Below are 20,463 nucleotides of genomic sequence, written 5' to 3' on the forward strand. Positions count from 1 at the left end.
CCTTTGTTTTGTTCTAATAGTTTTGTAGTTTTAGCTCTTAACATATCTTTTCTTCTACCTCAGCTGTATTATTGTTTGACTCAAGGTCTGTAACAAGTCAGTAAATTGTTAAGTGAAAACAGCAAGGTGCTTACACATAGTGTGTTAACTTTTGTGTAAAATGGAGGTAATTATACATTTGTTAATTTGTATATGCAGAAAAAAACTCTGGAAAAGATACAGTAAGTATTTAAATGCAGAGGAGATGAGACAGGATGAAAGAGAGACTTTTGACTTTCTGAGTCTTGTGAAAACATCTTTTCAAAAAGGTTACATTCACCATTTCCTAAATTAGTTAGAATAGCTATGAGTGGTGCTCTAAATTTTTAATACTAGCAAGCTTTATGAATCACTGGTATGGCAGCTACATGATTTGCACACCCCAGTACAAAATGAAAATATGGGACCCTTTGTTCAGAAAGAAGGAGGAAAGTACTGTTAAAGTACTAAAATACAAAACATTTTCCTTTCTTCTGTGGTTCATTTACCTGTCATGGTGTTTTTATTTATTTAACGACATGCTCCCCCCTCATGCGTCCCAGCTTCCAGTGGGCCCACCACGACCCCAGAGGGTGGGCAGCTCCATGCAAGAATGTGCTTGGTACCCGGATGGGGAGTGGGCGACAGGCTAGGCTTTAGCTCCCCCTGGCCCCACCGAGCCGCCTGTTGGAGAAGCACCTCAGCGCTGCCAGCCCAGGACAGGGATGGTGCTGCTGCGCTCCTCCCTGAGACACCATGGGGTGCACAGCTGACCTCTGACCCTTTGCTTATGCCAGGCCCCCACCGTAAGCAGATGTAACAGTCACTGGACAGGAAGGTAGGGCAGGACCCAGGGCCCAGGCATTAGTTGGTTCGGAAGCAGGGAGCCAAGAACCCATCCCAGGGAGCTGGTGGGAAGTAGACCGGGCAAGAGCTGAGGCTCTAAACCTCAACACACACCCTCCACTGTCCCATCAAACTTCACTTACAGAACAACAAATTCAAGGATAAAATTAGGTAGAATTTCAGTAGGGTGACCACTGAGCATTAAACTCCCAAGCACAGGCCCCTTCTGAGAGTGAGACCCTTGCAACCTCACTGGCCACCTTCCCGTGATGCAGGCACTGAGGAGTTGATTATGTCATCCTTGGGTCTTCCTCACCTCCCCTTTGGTCGGCTCCATTCCAGTGATTTTCAGTAGTACAGTCATCAGTCTCCAGTGCTTATGTCACAACATGACCCTAGACCTCAGAGCGAGAAAGAGAGAGTGGATAAAGACATGGGTAATTAGCACACCTTACAACAAAATGTTCCATTACATAAGTAAAGTCCAAGAATATTAACTAGGTAAAAAGAATGTCAAGGAAATTCTAGAACTATAATATATGCACAGTGGAGTATTATTCAGCCATAAAAAGGAATGAAGTTCTGACACATCCTTCAACATGGATGGACCTTGAAAACATTGTGCCAGACACAAAAGGACAAATACTGTACAGTCCCATGTCTATGAAATATATACAGTAGGCAAATTCATACAGACAGAAAGTAGATTAGTGGTTGCAAGGGACCAGGAAGCAGGTTGAATGGGGAGTGACTGCTAATGAGTATGGGGTTTCTTTTGGGAGCTGTGAAATGTTCTGGAATTAAGTGATGGTAATGGTCACACAACCATGTTGCTATAATAAAAAAGACTGAATTGTATGCTTTTAAATGGTGAAATTTTATGGTATATGAATTATATCTTAAAAAGTAAGTTTATTGCTTCAGAAGTCTGTCAAAGAATCATCTTTGGTTTTAGAATAGTAACGCAAATTTATTAAACAGTATGTTTAAAAGGAACTTATACTTTGATGTTAAATAAGTGTATTTTCCAAACAATTGTGTTAATTTTTAATAACTTTTATTGAGGCTTAGAGCTGCCCGAAGAGCTGCCATTTCAAACATAATCAGTTTCGAGGGATTATTCAAAAGGTTTATTATTCTTTAACATTTCTCTAGCAACATGTGATTGCTATCATTATGTATCGTAAAGGGTGTAAACTTTCCTGGGTAGTTCTTTATTTTTCTTCAAAGAATGAGTAAAGATATGATTAAAATTTTAAAACATCTTTTTGGGAGTATAGGCTGTATCATAATAGTGAAATGATGCTAACTTTTTGAGAGAAGATTTTGTCTAAAAATCAGCGTGACAGAGTGTTCAGGGGATTCAGATTTACCTTGTACCTTAGAGAGGAGCACCACAGCAGCCGGAGAAGTCGGCAGTTCTCCTAGAGAACTGAATCTTGTTCAGGAGCCTGCCTTTAAAAGGCCATGTTTACGGGTAGAAGAAGCAGTAGCAGCTTCATTTGCTTGAGAATTCTAAATTCTGTTGCTCGTTTTACTGAAAATTGAGAAAAGGCTTTGTAGGTTTCACACATAATGTGGGATTGAGGTGCCATAGCTTTCATTAGCTTAAAGTGGTTGGAAAAAAATGCATAGTAATAAGACAAGTTTTTAAAGGAGCATTTTGTGCTATCTTTTGTTTATCTTCTGAACTTGTTATTTAATAGAATGAGCTGTTTCCATTTTCTCTTGGGCTTTTATCATCATTATACATATCACAGTTTCAAACGCATTTTTGAGTGTTGAATAAGTATTAATGAATGACAAATCTGTACTTTTTCAGTTGGTATCAGTCAGTTCCCTGAAAATGAACATAGGATATTGGTTGTTTATTCCTTTTTACAACTTTAAATATCCAGACACCTCTTATAACTAGTTATTGCCTGGACTGAATGCTATTTTACATTGAATTTTTTGGGAAGAAGAGAGCCAAGAATCTAACTCTGGGGGTGGAATAATTGGAGGTGAAAAATTTAATTACCACTTTCTGTGGAATAATATTTTATTTAAGGCAGAGCTTTGATGTAATGAATAAGTCATTTCTATGCTGTGTTTTAGATTAATGTTCATTATTCTAATAAAAGCTTTTCTTTTATTACTTGAAGAAAAAGAAACAAAATCAACCCAAAGAAGTAGGATCAATAAGTGATTCCTAAGGGATCATCAGGTTGGCATTTAGCACTGAATGATTTTTCTTTCTTTTTCTTGTTAGAATTTCTCAGGCTATAATTAAGTCCTTCTTAATTTATTACATGAGGTTTCTTTCTTTTTGGTCATAGTCTGCTAAATCTTAGATGTAGATAATCGTGTTGGGGTTTTTTTCCCCATCTTAAAGGTACTGTACCTTTAAGAGTTTGTTTTTGATAGTTACTGGAATTTTTCAGCAATAGTGAAAAAAAGGATTACTTCAGTACATTTATTGCGTGTTGAAAGATGCATAAATCACAATTTATGCCATCAAGAAACTCACAGTATAGAGGAGATGACAGACATGTATAAATTACTGAAATAGTGTCTGTCAGGTGCCATCTTGGAAGGGTAGGTGGAATACTCTTGGACCACAGATGAGCAAGCATTGCTCTATTAATACCAGTAAGTGTCATTAATAATGAAAAGGCCTAAACAGGTCAGGGAAAGCCACATACAGCAGGCAGGGCTTGAAGGATAAGCAGGGCTTAACAGGTGACTGAGAAGGAGGTGGGAACCCACACAGTGGGAACAGCGTGTGCACAGATACAAAGACTTTAATGTGTGTGAAGCAGCATCACATAAGGCAAAGAGAGCGGGCTTTCAGGTCAGGAATGCCTGGTTTCAAATCAGGTTCTCTCTCTCTCTCTTTTATTTTTAAATTATCTCTTTAGTCTCCTTTATTGTCCCTTGGTTTTTGTTTGATCTTTTGTGACACTGACTTTTTTTTCTTTTTTCTTTTTTTTTAAATGGAGATACTGGGGATTGAACCTAGGACCTTGTGCATGCTAAGCATGTGCTCTACCACTGAGCTATACCCTCCTCCAGGTTCTGTCTCCTGCTCAGGGGCTGTGGGCAAGTTCCCTAGTGAACCTGGGTTCAGATTTTTCATCTGTGGACTAGAGACAATATTAATTAGGTTTGCCAGGTGGGTGGAATGAAAAAACAAAATGTTCTTTAGCTCTATGGAAGAAAAAATGGTAGGTATAGTCAGGTTAGGAGATGTGTAGGGAAGCATTTTCCTATCTCCAGTGGGCAAAACTCACCATCGGCTTTTATCCTTGTTGTAGGTTAAAGCAGCAACTGGAGAAGAGGTGTCAGCTGAGGATCTTGGAGGTGCTGATCTTCACTGCAGGTGAAAGAGAAGTGCTTGTTTCTTTCTAGGATTGATTGTCACTTGTTTGTTTAGAAGAAGTTTTAAATTATTTTTTTCCAAGTGTTAAAAGTTGCCAGATCAAACTAGTTTATTTGTTCCCAATCTGCTGTTTTAGGATTCAGTTATTTGGAGTTGCATTTCTAAGCAAGAACATCAGCTTTTTCACTATAGCCTGGGAAGTCTGGAGAGGTGAATTTCTTATTTATTTAACAAACACCCATTGAGCACCTGTTATGTGCCAGACACTGTTTAGGTGTTTGAGATAATAAGAAAGACATTGTTTTTGATCTCAAGAAGCTTATATTCTAATCAAGGAGGTAGGCAATAAATAATCACCAAGAAATTACATAAATATGTATATATGGTAAGGCTTACAGAAAAAGAAGTATAGAGAGAGCATACAGAAGGTGGAGCAAACCCAGTGGTGTCCAGGTGTTATGACTTTGTTTAATTAACACTTTTTAAGTGTTGGATCCCCCACAGGGATCTTATCTAAGTGAACAGGTGCTGGGAGGTGGGGGAGACGTGATCATAATGGCTGTTGGGGAAGTCGTATCAGGACTTACATTTGCTTGTGACTGAGCTGCTATCTAGGGCTAGCGTGAGGGGCTAGTGTCAATTTAAGGTCCCCACAGGCCATTTGGCCCAACAAAATGGATGCTGAGGCAGCAATGTCATGGAGTAGCTCAGCTAAACTCTCAATAGCAGGTAAATGCCTAACAGCTGGTTCTCTGGGGAGGAAAAAGCCCTGCTTGTGGCATTTGCTAATTTCTGTGATATGACCCATCCCACCATGGCTGATTTCAAGCTATGGACAAGACACCATGGAGCATGGAATCAGGAAGAGATGCACACAGTTAGCTCTTAGGCATGAGCCGGCTCCATCGCCTTGCTGGTCTAATCATTTCAGTTTAGAGGTCAGGGGTAAGAAGACCATCTACCTTCTAGAATTTTGTGAGGATTAAATGAAATGATACCACAAATTTCTTGGAACAATACCTGCTGTAAATAAATACTTATAAATGTTAACTGCCATTATTATTGTTTATCATCATAATCAGTTGTTAAATATTTTGGACTCTTCTTTTTTCATGAGCAATTAGGAAACCATTGAAGAGTTTTAAAGAGAGTTGTGCCATTATCAGATATTTCATTAAAAGAAAATCTTTCTGGCTGCTAAATGGAGAATGCTTAGAGTTGACAAAAGTTTATGTGAGGGACCGATTGGGTGGTTGTGTCAGTAGCATAGGTGAGAGATGTTGGTGGCTTAGGTGGTTATGGTGGCAGTGAAGGTGGAGGGTGACTAGATTTGAGCTTTGTTTTAGAGGTGGAATTGAGGGACTTGTTGATGAATTTCATATAAGGGGCACAGAAAAGTGAGGTGACAAAGTGGATGACATGAATAGGTTTCATTTCCTGAGACTGGGAAAATGGGAAGCAAGGCAGAGTTGGGGATGGGGCAGGGGGATCAAGTGTTCCTTTTGTACCCTGTCTTGGAGATGCTTCAGACATCCAAATAGAGATGCTGAGTAGGCAGTTAACTGTGAGTCTGGAACCCAGATCAGTGCTGGAGAGCCATCAGCATACTGATGCAGTTAAACCATGGGACTGATGAGCTCACCTCAAGGTGAGTATGGACAAGGAAGAGGGCCCAGGACTATCCCCTAAAGAACCCAGGCATAAACGGCAGGTCGAGCTAATCATTGAGCTCAGTGGCCTGGCCGGTGCAGTAATCCTTTCTTTGCTCTGCCAGACCGCAGACCCAGGGAGGCAGGTGGCTATGGGAACAGTCTAGCAGGTGGGAGAAGGAAAACAGGTACAACATTTCCACTCTCCTATCAAAGAACAGTGCCGTGCCTTTTGAAGAGTTGGTAGAAGGACCCACCCTTGCCTCAGTTTTTCATTCATTTCTTTGTCATTGAGCACTTATTTGTGGGTAGATTGATTGTGCTAAGTTTTGCGAGTAATACGGAAGAATTTCAGGCCTTGTCCCTGCCCTCTAGGACTTATAATTTAATTATGCAGATAAGAGAAACAAATGAATGAACTGGAAAACAATTACAAAACAAATGATGCTAGCATGCTTCCAGTGTTAGAACTAGAAGCAAAAGGAAGAATAATTAAGGGAAGAGCTGGAGCAGAGTTGAGGTAGTCAGAGAAAAGCTTAGCTTGAGTTTCTGCCCAGGTTTGAGCTGAATACTTGTTTATTTAGGCGAACACCACAGTGTGAGCACAGATGCAGCATTCCTCTTATCTGGCCGTTTGCTGACTGGTACAGGGAGACAGTGGAGTAGATGTTTCAACCTGGAGAGAGAGAGAGGATGCAGGTAGAATAGAAACAGAACAAAGTGGGCTGCCACTTAATCAGGGGATGGAGATGAAGATAGTATTTGAGGAGCATTAATTTTAAAAAGATTTTTTTGACTGTTTAAAAAAGTCATCTGGTGCTCATAAAAGCTGTAGGCAGTATATTAAGTTAGAGGCATAGGTTCTAGAATTCATCTTCCGTTTGCCTCACTTATTACCCTTGTGAGTAGACAAACTACTTAACTTCCCTGAGCCTCACTTCCTCATGTGTAAAATGAAGATATAAATAGTTCCTGTCTCATAGCAGAGTGTTTGGTGCACACCGAGCCCTGTGACTGCTAGCTGTTATCGTTAATAATAACCTTCTTAGAATCATGGGACAGTGATTAGATGATGATGGCTTTTTTGGGAACAGTGTCATAAAATTTACCGGCACAGGTTGCTTTGGCTTCTCTCTGTCGTTATGAATACATCTTTATACCTCTCTGATTCGTCATCCTTAATAGTTTATTTGACACAAAGCTTTATGTAATACAGTGTCTCATCAGAAGTTTCCCTTTCCTGCTGTTCCTGTAAATACTAGGCAGTTTTTTTTAAAAAAAGCATTTTATTTTAAATATTTACTGATTTGGAAGCAGTTCCTTCACCTTCTCTTTGCTTACTGAATTACTGCAGTATAGCTGGAAGTCAGCAATTATAGCTGGTATTATGTGTGAAGCATTTGAAAGATATGGTCAGTTGTAAAATGTCATGTTAAATTGAAGAAACTGAAGGGTCTACCATTTGCAAAGGTATTGGAGGACTATAAAGAGGAGTTACACATGCTCTCTGCTCTTACTGAGGAACACCCAACCCAGAGTTGGACAGTTACATGAAACCACTGTGAGAGCCCAATTCTAAGAAATGTCTCCCAAGGATTTGGTGTTTTCCCTAGACAAGATGTCAAAGTTTAGATTGTGGAAGCTTAGTCCTTGCTCATAAAATGAACTAAAATTCTATTTTTTTCAGGTATATATTTTTGCCTGACTTTATAATTTTTAAAAATACTTTATTAGAAAGTCATGTATACCTACGAGTGAAATAACAAGCCATCTAATTGGAATGGAGCTAATAACCAAAGCACACCTGTGCTTCATTCACATTGAACTTGAAATTGAGCAGGAACTTCCTTATCATAGTTCCATTTTATTAATACCCATTTTTGCCATTAATCTGAAGGACAATGCCTTCAAGCCTTTGTGTGTGCTACCTGTAACAGTATACTCTTGGGGTGTAATGTGGTAAGGGAGGCCTGAACAGTCTCTCAGAAATGAGAGACCACAGCTGGCATCTTCACTGGGGTCTTGGTTAGGTGCAAACTTTTTTTTTTTTTTTAAATTGAAGTATAGTTGATTTATAATGTTACATTAGTTTCTGGTGTGCAGCATAGTGATTTGTGATTCATATTCTTTTCCATTATAGGTTATTGCAATATATTGAATGTAGTTCCCTATGCTACACATTAGGACCTTGTTGTTTAAATGTTTTATTTATAGTAGTTTGTGTCTACTGATCTCTCCTACTCTTTCCCCTTTGGTAACCACAAGTTTGTTTTCTATGTCTGAGTCTTTTTCTGTTTTGTAAATAAGTTCATTTGCTGTTACTGACTACATCATGAAAGTGTGCCATCTGTGGTTGAACTTTATCATATTACAATTTCTTTTGCGGTGTATGGAATGAGCATTAAATAGAATTCTTCATCAGTAGGACCTTGTGGTCTAGTAGAAGAAGATCAAGATTGAGAAGTAGAAGATGTGGGTTCTTATGCAGCCACTGGTGGTCTTAGAGCAAGGTACTTAACTTATGTGTACCTCAGTTTTTCCTGTTTGTAAAACAAGGTTAGCACTGTTTTGTCAGGGACATTATGAAGATCAAATTAGATAGTATTTATTAAAGTGTTTTGGAAGTGAGGAGATGTCATCCTTTGATGAGAAGAGATCTTTGGGGTTTAAGATATTTAATTATTTTCCTTTTCCCTGTTCTGATTGTTTTAGTGTGCTTTACTCTGTAGAAAGTCTGGAGTAAGTGACTACTACGCTTTGGATGACAATCATGCCCTTCACTTAGCTAGGAAGATTGTGAGGAATCTAAATTATCAGAAGAAATTGGATGTAAGTTGAATGTTCTTTTATGTTTTATTTTCCTGAAAAGCATTTTGGCTTATGTCACCTTGAAATGATGTCTTTAAACAGGCTAATGTGATTGTTCTATATTTCTGCAGGTTACTGTTGAACCTTCTGAAGACCCTTTATTTCCTGCTGATGAATTGTATGGAATAGTTGGTACTAATCTTAAGAGGAGCTTTGATGTCCGAGAGGTGTGTAAACTGGAACTGTGAGCTGTAAGCTGTGCTGTCAGTTTGTGACGTGTGTTTAAATTTCATGTAAACTATAAGCTAAGTGTATCCATTTTCATAGCTGAAGGGTGTTTCAGTTATGTTCATCCCTAAACTAAGGGACTTTTGTGGATCTCAGTAAGAAGTGACATATGAGACAAAGATATCTTGCTAAAAGACAGAGAGGGGAATAAAATCCCTCTTAATTATTGGGAAGTTTTCACTGGATGATGACAAAGCTTGCTTCGTTCATAATTAGGATACTGTATTCCTGTGGACATTAGGAATGATGTAGGACAGTTTCACAATTTCCAGCTGTTTTTTAGTGTTCTTATTTTGGGAAATGGATAAAATGTCAGTAAGTTGTTGACAGAAAAAGTGCACCCTTTTAGATCAATATGATATGAGCGAAGATAGAATTTTGATTAAAGTTGAAGATGTGTTGCTATGGTTACAGATTGTCGACATAGTCTCCTGTAGTCTAGGTTGACAGTTTTTAGTGCTTGCACGTAGCATGTAGTCTTTTATTTTATGCAGTATCCATATCTGGCAGAATACTTTTTAAATTAGGAAGTTGTCTTAATACCAGATTCTGTGCCTTAATATTTTGTTACGTTTCCCCTTGACTATACAACTATTATGTACTAATTGTGAAAAATGTAAAAAATACAGGAAAACATAAAATTACTTGTACTTCCACTATCCAGAGAATATTTTGGTGTTTTGGCTTAACGTGTCTGTACACATTTTTATGTAGTGGAGATTGTGTGTGTGTGTGTGTGTGTGTGTGTGTATTTGTTTAAATTCTACTTTTTCCAGTTTAAATTATAAACATTTTCCCATTATTTAAAAGTTCTTTATGAAACATTTTCCATGGCTAGGTCCTAATTCTTATAATAGTACCTGGCAGCATAGTAGGCACTCAGTAAATATTTTTTTGAATGAACTGATGAATGTGATATCCCACTTATGGATGTGTACAATTATTTATTTAGGCAATACTCTTATTATTTTTAGAGAGTCTTAAGTCCTGGATTTTAATGGGGCTTCAATGGGTACTTCACTTTAGCATGGTAACTTAGTTAACTGTGAGCTTTAGAATTAGGTTTTTAGTTTGACTTTTCAATTAATTATAGGCATAGAAAATTCAAGTATTTACAGTCTGATGTACCTGAAAAATGAGTTGATCTGGATAGTCAGGTTTTCTGGATGGCTAAGAATTCATTCTTTTAAGCATATTCACTTTTTCATTTATTGAGTACTTGTTCCATGAAGGTATTGTTTCAGGCACCAGGGGCAGAGAAATGAGCAAAACAGATGCAAATCCTTGCCTTCACAGCAGTTCAATTTCATTTTAATGGAGATCTATTTATAAAGGTAGACTTCTGCCTTATTAAACTATATCCTGGACTTCTGCATTTTGCTGATTCATGTTCATCATTATGATGATAATTTACTACATTTTTCCGTAATAGCAAATAATTCTTGTTTGGGGGTCTTACTAGTATATGGAGCTATGGGACAGCATTGGGATATTAATTGGAAAATCCAGGTTCTAGTCCTTGTTTCCCTAGTCAGTGTTACTGGGATTGAACCTCTCTGAGCATTGATTTCTGCTCCTAGGAAATACCGTATGATATGTCTGCTTCCTGAAGTTTGAGTCTTTGTGAAGATCAGTTAGTATATTTTATGTGGCTGAGTGGGCTTCATCATAAAGCAAATAGAAAGGGGTTTCACATTAAATGGCCCAAGATTGCTCTGCCCTTTTGAATGGTTTTCTCTTCATGTGGGAGAACGGTCATGTGTTTTTTGGTTTTCAAAAGGTACAATTTTGGAGGTACATAGCACTTAGATAACTGTTATACCCCCACTTTTAGACCTTTTAGGAAAAATACGAAAACATTTCCAAGTAAGCTTTTACTTTTTGGAAAGAGAGATATTAGGAAGCGTTCACTTATTTTTTTCAGCCTTTGCATCTTACAAAAGAAGCCTTTGATATGGTAAAGAGGAAAAGGAAGTTTGAACTAGGTAGAAAAAGTGATACATGTTATTTGAAATAGTTTCTGAAAAAATTTGGATTATGCTTCATGTTTTGAACGCTTTGAAATAGTCCTGATGTAGAATGATGAGCCCTGACGATAAACCCTTGTCAGTCGCATCGTTTGCAGTTATTTTTTCCCATTCTGTAGGTTGTCTTTTCGTTTTGTTTACAGTTTCCTTTGCTTTGCAAAGGAAATTAGGTCCCATTAGGTCCCATTTATTTATTTTTGCTTTTATTTCTCTTGCCTTGGTAGACTGCCCTAGGAGAACATTGCTAATTAAGATTTATGTTAGAGAATGTTTTGCCTGAGTTTTCTTCTAGGAGGTTATAATGTCTTGTCTTATGATTAAGTCTTTAAGCCATTTTGAGTTTGTATTTGTGTATGGTGTGAGGGAGTGTTTTAATTTCATTGATTAACATGCAGCTGTCCAGCCTGAGGATAAACTATTTAGTAATCTCTACTCAGTTAAGATTAATTATATATATATATATATTAATATATATATTAAGATTAATTATATATATATAAAAATTCAGAATCAGTGGGCCTTTATGGAAGTCTTAATAATAATAGCTATCTTTTGATGAGAGCCAGGCTTTGTTATTAGCACTTATGTATTATCTTTTTTTTTTTTTTATAGCAGATGAAGAAACTGAGGCTTTGATGATTTTAGGTAACCAGCCTGTGACTCTAGTTTCTTAGTGGTAGAGCTGAGAGAAGCTTGGAGTCAGAACTGATCCTTCATCTCAGCATTATTTTCTTAGGTTCCTTTACTACTAGTTCATCACATCTTTACAACTTTGTCCCATCTTTGTAGAAGAGACAACCAGACTCAGAGGAGTTAAATAGATGCCTTACTCCAGGACACATATATCTGTGTGATAGATGTGATAGCTTAGGTTGGAGTCTAAGTTTTCTGTCTCTAAGCCTGGACCTTGCTTTCTGATTGAATCCCTGACCCTCGGCCAGTACATGTGAACAGCCCCCGAAGCTCTGAGTCTCACGGCCAGCCCACGTATTCTCTGTGCCTCTCTGGTTTGCAACATGGTGCTGTTGCTTTTATAGTGAAGTGTAAAATCAGGGGCCAGAATGACTTCAGGGCATTAACCGTGCATGTCAAGTGAAATTCTAATGAGATTTTCTGAGTAGGGTGGAATTTTGTGAAAGTGACAACTTCACTACAAATTTGTTTCCCTTATACATAATTTTAATACAGAAATTCTTCTGTAATATAATTGTTAAGGGACGTTGTTATTTTTCCTCTTAGGTCATTGCTAGAATCGTGGATGGAAGCAGATTTGATGAATTCAAAGCCTTATATGGAGACACATTAGTCACAGGTATGAAGATGAAGAATTGAAAATGTGAATAATTTCTGATGCTTTGAAAATAAGTGATCTCTTGTCTCAAATCTCTGATGCACTTGGCAAGAGCTTTGTTATTTAGAGCAGTACAAATGTGTGAATCAATATTTAGAAGGAGCTGTTTTATAAATTTTATGTGTAGCTGAACGGCTTCATGGATCCAGAGTTTAAAATGACGATGGCCTGATTCTGTGGTGTAGGCCTTTATGCTGTGACTTTGTGACATTAGCTATATGAAAAGTTTCTTAAGTAAAATTAACAGAAATACTTGTAGTTCTGTATTTTTCTGGATAACTATAATTATTTAAAAAATTTCAACACTGTCTCCTTCATTCTTTAGTCTCCAGTTCAACTAGAAAGTTTTCTATGATATTTAAGTTTCCCAGAAGGCTGCAGACTGAGTCAAACCTCACAGCCTCTGTATAGGTCTAATGTTGACTCACACAAATACTAGATAGAGAATACAAGAATACTACCAAGTCTGCAAAAAAAAAAAAAAAGTTTATACAGTGAATTCATTTACCTAAAGTGTTAAGTTTGTAGGACTTTGAAGAAAAATACTTGAAATATAGATACTGGATCTATAATGATTATCTTGGACAAATGGCAAAACAATTTGGGGCATTTTATTTGGTCTTACAACCAAAGACAACATACCAGAGTAGAAAAAAAAACAAGTAGCTGCAGAAATCCAAATTGCAAATATACATTGAGGCTTAAGGATAAGTCACAACACTTTCTCCCGGTCTGATTTATGAACAAGAGAAGAGTTCACACTGGGAGTGGAATTTATGTGTTTGTATTTAGGTGTTTAAGTGATTAAGAGCTTTTTGTCTGATATATAGACAGGATTTATCACCAAATAGTTCAGGATGTAACCCTCATTGTACAGCGATTTAAAACAAGTTGAAGCTGTTTCTGCTGCTTTCTTGAAGATGGATGGGCTGCCTTTGTCATCTCTTTTATGTATTGGCCCTGGACTTGCTCAAAGACTTGTGTTACCTTTGCCCCCAAAATACCAGGGAGAGATCCACTTCCTTCCATCTCCTCTTGTCTGTACTGGAATTCAAATAAGACTGAGGAGAGGGGAAGGGATGAGAAGGAGAAGAGAAGGAGAGGGTGATGGGGGGATGAGGGTGAAAGGAGGGTATGAGGTGGGGAGGAGGGAGAATGATGGGGAACAGGCCATGAGAGATGGGGCCATAAGAGGGAGTGAGGAGGGAGAAGGACAAGTTTTTCTAAGGCTCAGGTATCTCTGGCAGTTCTTACAGCTTTCCTCCTGCCCCTGCACTTGTCATATGTAGGCCCTAGTAGTTTCTTGGACATTTTACTTTCTTGTTTGGCCCCTAGGAAGTTGGAGAAGGCGTTCCTTCCAAGCACGACCCAATGTAGTGCGACATATGCCCCACTCAGTAGGTTCTGTGCCTGGAAATCCCAGGCAGGACTAAAGATGGATGGAAAGTCCAAGTAGCTAACAGAGCAGTATACCGTCAGGGGGAGCACCTTTACTGCTGAGACATATGCCAGATTCCCCGCTCTTTTCGTGGGGCGGGGGGTACTTAGAGTGGATTGCTAGACCTTTGGGAAGTTGGCCCCTCTGAATTGCCTTTGTAAGTGGCAGTGGCCTTTAGGGTGTGCAGCATAGGCTTTTGGCTGGGATTTGAGGTCTGAAAGACCAAGAGAAATCTAGGTGATCATCAAATCTGAATGTTTCATTACGTGAAATAAACATAAGGATTAAAAAACATAAATGAAGACAAAACCAGAGTAAAGAACAAAAGCAAGTCTTTAAAAAATTCAGTGTTCTGAAATTTATACTGTATAGCACAGGGAAATATATTCAATATCTTATAGTAGCTTATGGTGAAAAATAAAAGAAAAAAGAATATGAAAATGAATATATGTATATTCATGTGTGATTGAAGAATTGTTCTGTACATCAGAAATTGACACAACGTTGTAAACCGACTATACCTCAATAAAAAAAAATTCAGTGTTCTAGCTTATCAGTAGGTTAACATTCTCATCCATTTATTTATTGAGCACCTGTTTTGTGTCAAGTGCCACATGCTGGGTGTCTTAGGGGCAGTCTGTCCAGCTTGATCTTGAAGACAAATCCTGGTCCAGGAACTTTGGTAGGATGTTTCCTTTAACCCACTCTCACAAGCACAGTTTGTTGACCCTTGCTTCCAAGTATTTGACACCTACTTACAGTGAAGTAGGTTTGTTGAAAATCACCCTTGAGAAGGTCTCACATTTTTTAATGTTTACAAAATAATTAGCCTCCTGAAATCACCTAAAGTGTTTACTCCACGAAATAACAGGGTTTTCTTCCCTCCTTTTCTTCTCCCTTATTTCTCCTGTATGTGTGTGTGTGTGTGTGTGTGTGTGTGTGTGTGTGTGTACAGAGAGTGGGTATTTAGAATGGTAGTGGAAGTGATGGTGAGACAGAAACGAAAACTTGTAGAAAGAAGAAAGAAAAAGATGCCAACACAGAAAGTGAAAGGGGCATGATTCATTCTTCTTCTAAGCTTAATTGGATTTCTTACCTTAAACTCAGTTACCATCAGGCTTGACTGGGTGCCTGCTTTTTAAAACTTTTTAAAAAAAAGTTTGCCTTTGTTTATCCCCTTTATGTCAAGGGCCTGTTATTACCACAGGTTTTTTAAGGCAAGCTGGTCACCTGAAACTGGCCAATGGCTCTGAGTGTTGACCTTTATTTATCATTGGACCATTTTATTTATTTATTTATTTTATTAAAGTATTTACAATGTTGTGTTAGTTTCTGGTGTACAGCATATTTTTTCATTATAGTTCATTACAAGATACTGAATATAGTTCCCTGTGCTATACAGTATGAACTTGTTTATCTATTTTATATATATTAGTTAGTATCTGCAAATCTTGAAGTCCCAATTTATCCTCCCCTCCATCCCTCCTTGAACATTGACCTTTAAATTTATGTCTCTGATTGTTCTATTTCAGAATACCCTCCATATCTGGTACATAATAGGCATTCACATATATATTACATGAATTAATGGTTGGCACACTCACCCAATCGTCTAACCAAACAATTGGTCAGACAAGTGGATAACTTTACACATAACCCACCCCTTTCTAGAAGGCAAAGAACCCAAACTCCAGTATCTTAGAAATAAATTGTACCATGAGCTGTTTTGTACCATAGACAAAATGTCTACATTTTAAGCATTGATTTGATATTAAAGAATGTATAAATATGTCTGTTTGTTGTAAATTAAAAGCCCTCTGAAACATAAACATCTTTTTTCAATTTTCTTCTGAGGATTTGCTAGAATATTTGGATACCCAGTTGGTATTATTGGAAACAATGGAGTTCTCTTTTCTGAATCTGCAAAAAAGGCAAGTACTGATAAACATATTTCAGGATTTTTCTGTTTTAACCAAAACATTATAAAATAATGAATGAAAATCTATTGCATAAAAGCTTTAAAATATTTAACTAGATGTCTTAGCAAGCAGAACACTGTGTGTTAATGTTTGAAACAGCTTTGGGGAGGATTACATGAACATGATGAACTGTCTTGAGCACTATTAAAAATACAGATGTTTTAGGAACGTTCTTAATACTTGAACTATAATTGATGGATGATATGTACATATTCTAAGGATATAGGAATATTTGTCTTTAAAGTGTTTCATGCACTCGAGGGATTTAAAGATACTGTTCACATGGTTCTGAGACATGATATACTCTATTCTGTCCTATCATCTGTTTTCACTTTTCGGAAATGGAAAGAGAGTATGTCTTGTTACAGAAGCTCTGGTTTTAAAAGAGGGCGTTAATGAATATCTTTTGGCTTAATATTCAGTTTCATACGACGTTGTCTCAGGTTTACCTAAACTTTGATAAATGTAATTCATGTACTTATTTGATAAAATATTTTCTTAAGAAAATAAAAAATGTTTAGCCTTGTTTTTCTTCTTCCGATGATAGAGTACGTAACAAGGTAAAGGGCTTCTTACTGATACAGGTATCAGGAAGTTAAGCACTTTCCTACTCTAAGTGAGGAAGAATTTGTCTTTGGTGGAATGTTTTACCAGTAAAGTTAGTTTCTGTATTTTGTTACTCGTTGTTGTTCCCCTATTGCAATTATAAGATGAAAATAAGAAAGACAAAATAAGTCATCTACACTCATACAAGAAATAACCTTGAGTAAGATGTTATTATGGTTCTTTAGTTTTTGCTACCCACCCTTTTATAAACAAAATTGATGTTATTATACAGAGAGAGGTTTTGCTTGTTTTCATTTAATAACATATTGTGAGTGTTCTTTAAAATATTAAACATTCCTAATACAATGACTTTCAATGACTATAATACACTTATTTCAATAGAGGATATATCACATGGAGGCCAAAAAACTCGGCCTAGTTTTATTTGTTGGCTTGGCATGAATAAACCTGGGAGGAGAGTTATGTTTGGCCTGTCTGACATTTCATTTGTTGAAGTAAGCCCTCAAAGTCTATGTGATTTCCTCATTCTCGTATTCAAGGTTGAGCAATTGCTTGACAATCTTGTACTTTCCAAGGCATTTCAAGGTAAGTTAAAGGGATCTGCAAATAGAGTGTAAAATATAAAGGAAATGGTTTGAAATGTTTTCTTACTCGCATAATGTTTGGAATATAGGGAAAGGAGTAGTCATATTTTTGTGTCATTAAAGACCTAATTTCCCAATTCAAGGCTAAAAGGTGTCTAGCAGTCATCTAAAATCCCATTTATTTGGAGTATGTTGATAAGAAAGACATATTTTATCATAATCTTGCTACATGAAAGAATTCTAGATGATCATCAAAATGTAGATATCCCAGAAGAGTTTATATTGTCTCTTTTTAAGTTGAAAGCTAGAGAATTATCTTACAGTGAGGCTCAGAAATTCTCATTGACAAGCAATTCTGTCTTCTCTGTTACTAAAGTTTCACTTGCTGTTTGGAATGTTAGTGATTGACTTCATCCTGAACACAGGAGCTTTCCTACAGCCATGTGCCAGTGATCACACAGATGACTGTGCAAAACAAGTACAGTGCAAGCCACAGTCACATGTTCCATTATTGATGGGTCTGCAGTGTCATATCGGTACTGTTACTATCAGGTCAGACTAGCCAAGCAAAGGGTACTCTTTCTAGTCTTTGACCCAAGTGTGGTGTTTGCAGGATGCATGGTGATTACAAATTTGTTAACCTCCCTCTAAAAAGATTTTTATCTCATTTGCTTATAGGGGGCTCATTTTATCCAGTTATGCTGCCAAAGGAATATCCCTCTGCTGTTCCTTCAAAACATTACAGGTAAGAAAATAGCTTAACCAGTTGGTTGCATTTATTCTAAAGTTGCATTGTCCAGTATAGCTCATGTAGTGGACAGTGCAGTTATAGAACACTTTCATTATAGCAGAATGTTTTATTGGACATGCTTTTTTTAGATTACCTTTAAGGGTTAATGCTTCATGAATTTTAAATATTTGGGGGAATTTATCCATATTTTTAAGTGAAGCAGTTTGTGAGTTTTGTGCATCACATTTAAGTCACCTCTCTTTCTTCCTACACACCCAGAAAGCAACAGAGCTGTTCTCTGCCAGTAACACTCTCTGATTGCTGCAGAAAGGTGTTGTCTGACCTATTGTCTCTTTCCTAGTCCTTTGTTTCCCTTAAAGGATTTCAGGCACATGCTATGGTCTTCCATTTTCTTCCTTTTTTTTTTAATGAAGCTACTGGGGATTGAACCGAGGACCTCGTGAATGCTAAGCCTGCAGTCTACCATTAAGCTATACCCACCCCCTCCTCCCTTTTCCTCATCTTTTTTTGTACAGTTAATTCTACCTGAAGCAACATCTTTTTAAAATGGACATGCACATCCTGAACCAAAGTTTGGGATTTGAGCTTTGACTCCAGAGAGTGGTATGACCAATGTCAACTCTCTGAGTTTATGTTCCACAGATGATCTTAACATGGTGTTTGAAATGATTTTTAAGATATTTTATGGTTGTACAGCTCTTTTTCCTAGAATTGTATGATTCTCATATTATACTTTTTTGTATGTTGCATGGTACCTGACATATATGAGGCCCTCATATATGTTGGTTAGCTGAAAACTTTTCTTCCCCCAGTCTTCTAAGTCAAGCATGGTTATCTCAGGTTCAGAGGAAGGAGAGATGCTTAATTTGTAGTTGGGATCAGGCATGCCTTTATGAGAAGCAGTTTGGCTCTTGATAATCATCATGGCTTTAAATAATACTGGTGCTAAAACATCTTCATCTGGTGCTGTTCGTAAGTTTAAGATATTTGGTCAGATGACTTTTGAGAGGAATTATATCAAGATGGCACCCAGAGAGGGCTCTATGTAACAAAGACCTTGTAAGAGGACAGGTAAAACTTCACTAGTCCAGAGACCTGGTTTCTAATAATGATTCATGATTTATTAACCAGTATTAAGTCAAACTGTGTGCTTGGAAGATTCCTACATATTTGTTTTTTTTTTTTTTTAATTTTTGCTTGGGTTGGAGACAGAGAGCAGGGTTTGAATTTTGTTTTGTAACATTGCATTTGAGGGAACTGTGTGACATCCATGTGGAGATAAATGGTAGGCAGCTGGAAAGTCTTGAGCACAGAAGAGGTATGTTAGCTGGAAGTGAAAATGTAGGCATCATCAGGATATGGAGGTGCTATTTAAAGCTGCGGAAATAGGCAACACCCAGATAGAAGAGAAAGGACTCAGGGACAATCTTTGAGTAACTGTAATTTCTTCCACAGAGATGAGAGTAAAGGGAGAAAGGCAGCATGATATGTTGCTGTTTACAGTAGGAAAAAGAAGGGTTGGAGAAAGCAAAGTGAGATAGCTTCAGACTTCTTTTTGAAGGTAAAATCATTCACATGGTCTAGTGGGGCAGTGAGGTTGTGGGTTGGTGGGATGGTGGGTAGGGAGTGAGAGCTTAAAGAGAGTAGATATTTGAGATAGCTGTTGTGGAAATGTTACAGGAATCAAGATAAAATAGATAAAGGGGTTTTTGAGCTATTCTGAGGGCCCAGCTCAGAGGGCTTGGGTGAGGGGAGGTGCGGGTAAACAGAGGAAGCAGATGGTGTCTAGTGAGGGCAAGGCTCTTATGTCAGTACTATCGCATCCTTAGCAAGTACAGGTGATTCATAAGAAATGGCTGAGTTGAGTTGGATGACCTGATGGTAGGGATTGCAAAGCAAAAACAATAATCAAGTGGGCATAAGTCTGCAGGTGGGGAGGGGGACAGATGAAGCCTGACTTAGCTTAGAAGGTGAAGAGGAGGGACTCCAAGGCCTGGAAGGTCCAGTGAAGCTGCAGACCAGTTTCAACAGAGCCTGGAGCTTGAAGAAGTAGAAAGATCCCTTAATTATAAGAAGAATTCTTTTACCTTACTATCAAGTCACCAACAGGGACTCTGAGCGTCTTTATGAAACATTAATTTTATTTCATCAAAGTTATAAAGCAGCACTTCAGAAGGAACAGTCCGTATTTTAAACCAGGTCAGTGAATCCCGAAGCCCTCATAGCTGGGCTTGTACAGAACTTTTTCTTAGCTTACAGTGTCATGTTCTTTCATCACCAAGCTGCTGTTTTAAGATAATTTCTTAAAGATAAGCTGCATTCTTAGCTTGTTTGAGGATTTCTGTGTGTGTCCAGATGAATCATTTAAAACATTTTAAAAATGATTAGGGAAAATTTTATTTTACCTTGAAGGTAAACTTTCTTGGGGGTATACTTCACATATAAATACTTTTTTAGGGTGAGAGGTCTGTAGTAAAATGTAGTTTGACAAGATGTCCTTCTCATACCTTGGTGAAGATGACTTCTGCACATTAATCCCATCATCCAGAGGCTCTCTTTCTGTTCTTTCTCATAGGATTTATGATTGGTAGAGACTATGAAGCTGAAGGAATTGCCAAGGATGGCGCCAAGTTGGTGACTGCCGTGGCCTGTGCCAATGTGCCTAAGATAACCGTCATCATTGGGGGATCATATGGGGCTGGAAACTATGGGATGTGTGGCAGAGCATATAGGTAGGTGGTTGTCATGGTTGTCTCTGAAAGAATGAATCATACTTCAAATATAATTATGAATGCT

The 20,463-nt window shown here is 37.7% G+C and overlaps 1 protein-coding gene across 1 annotated transcript in view; it reads left to right on the forward strand.

Annotated features, from left to right (window-relative positions):
- MCCC2 (methylcrotonyl-CoA carboxylase subunit 2) overlaps window positions 1–20,463 on the forward strand; it is a 58,978-nt gene that overhangs the window by 29,908 nt on the left and 8,607 nt on the right. Inside the window, exons 8-14 of the mRNA XM_010949314.3 lie at window positions 4,161–4,225; window positions 8,604–8,703; window positions 8,814–8,909; window positions 12,237–12,309; window positions 15,641–15,717; window positions 17,595–17,661; window positions 20,243–20,399. Of these exons, the coding sequence (XP_010947616.2) occupies window positions 4,161–4,225; window positions 8,604–8,703; window positions 8,814–8,909; window positions 12,237–12,309; window positions 15,641–15,717; window positions 17,595–17,661; window positions 20,243–20,399 (635 nt within the window). The remainder of the gene's footprint in view (window positions 1–4,160; window positions 4,226–8,603; window positions 8,704–8,813; window positions 8,910–12,236; window positions 12,310–15,640; window positions 15,718–17,594; window positions 17,662–20,242; window positions 20,400–20,463) is intronic.

Source organism: Camelus bactrianus, chromosome 3, assembly GCF_048773025.1.
Source record: "Camelus bactrianus isolate YW-2024 breed Bactrian camel chromosome 3, ASM4877302v1, whole genome shotgun sequence".
Lineage (NCBI taxonomy): Eukaryota > Metazoa > Chordata > Mammalia > Artiodactyla > Camelidae > Camelus > Camelus bactrianus.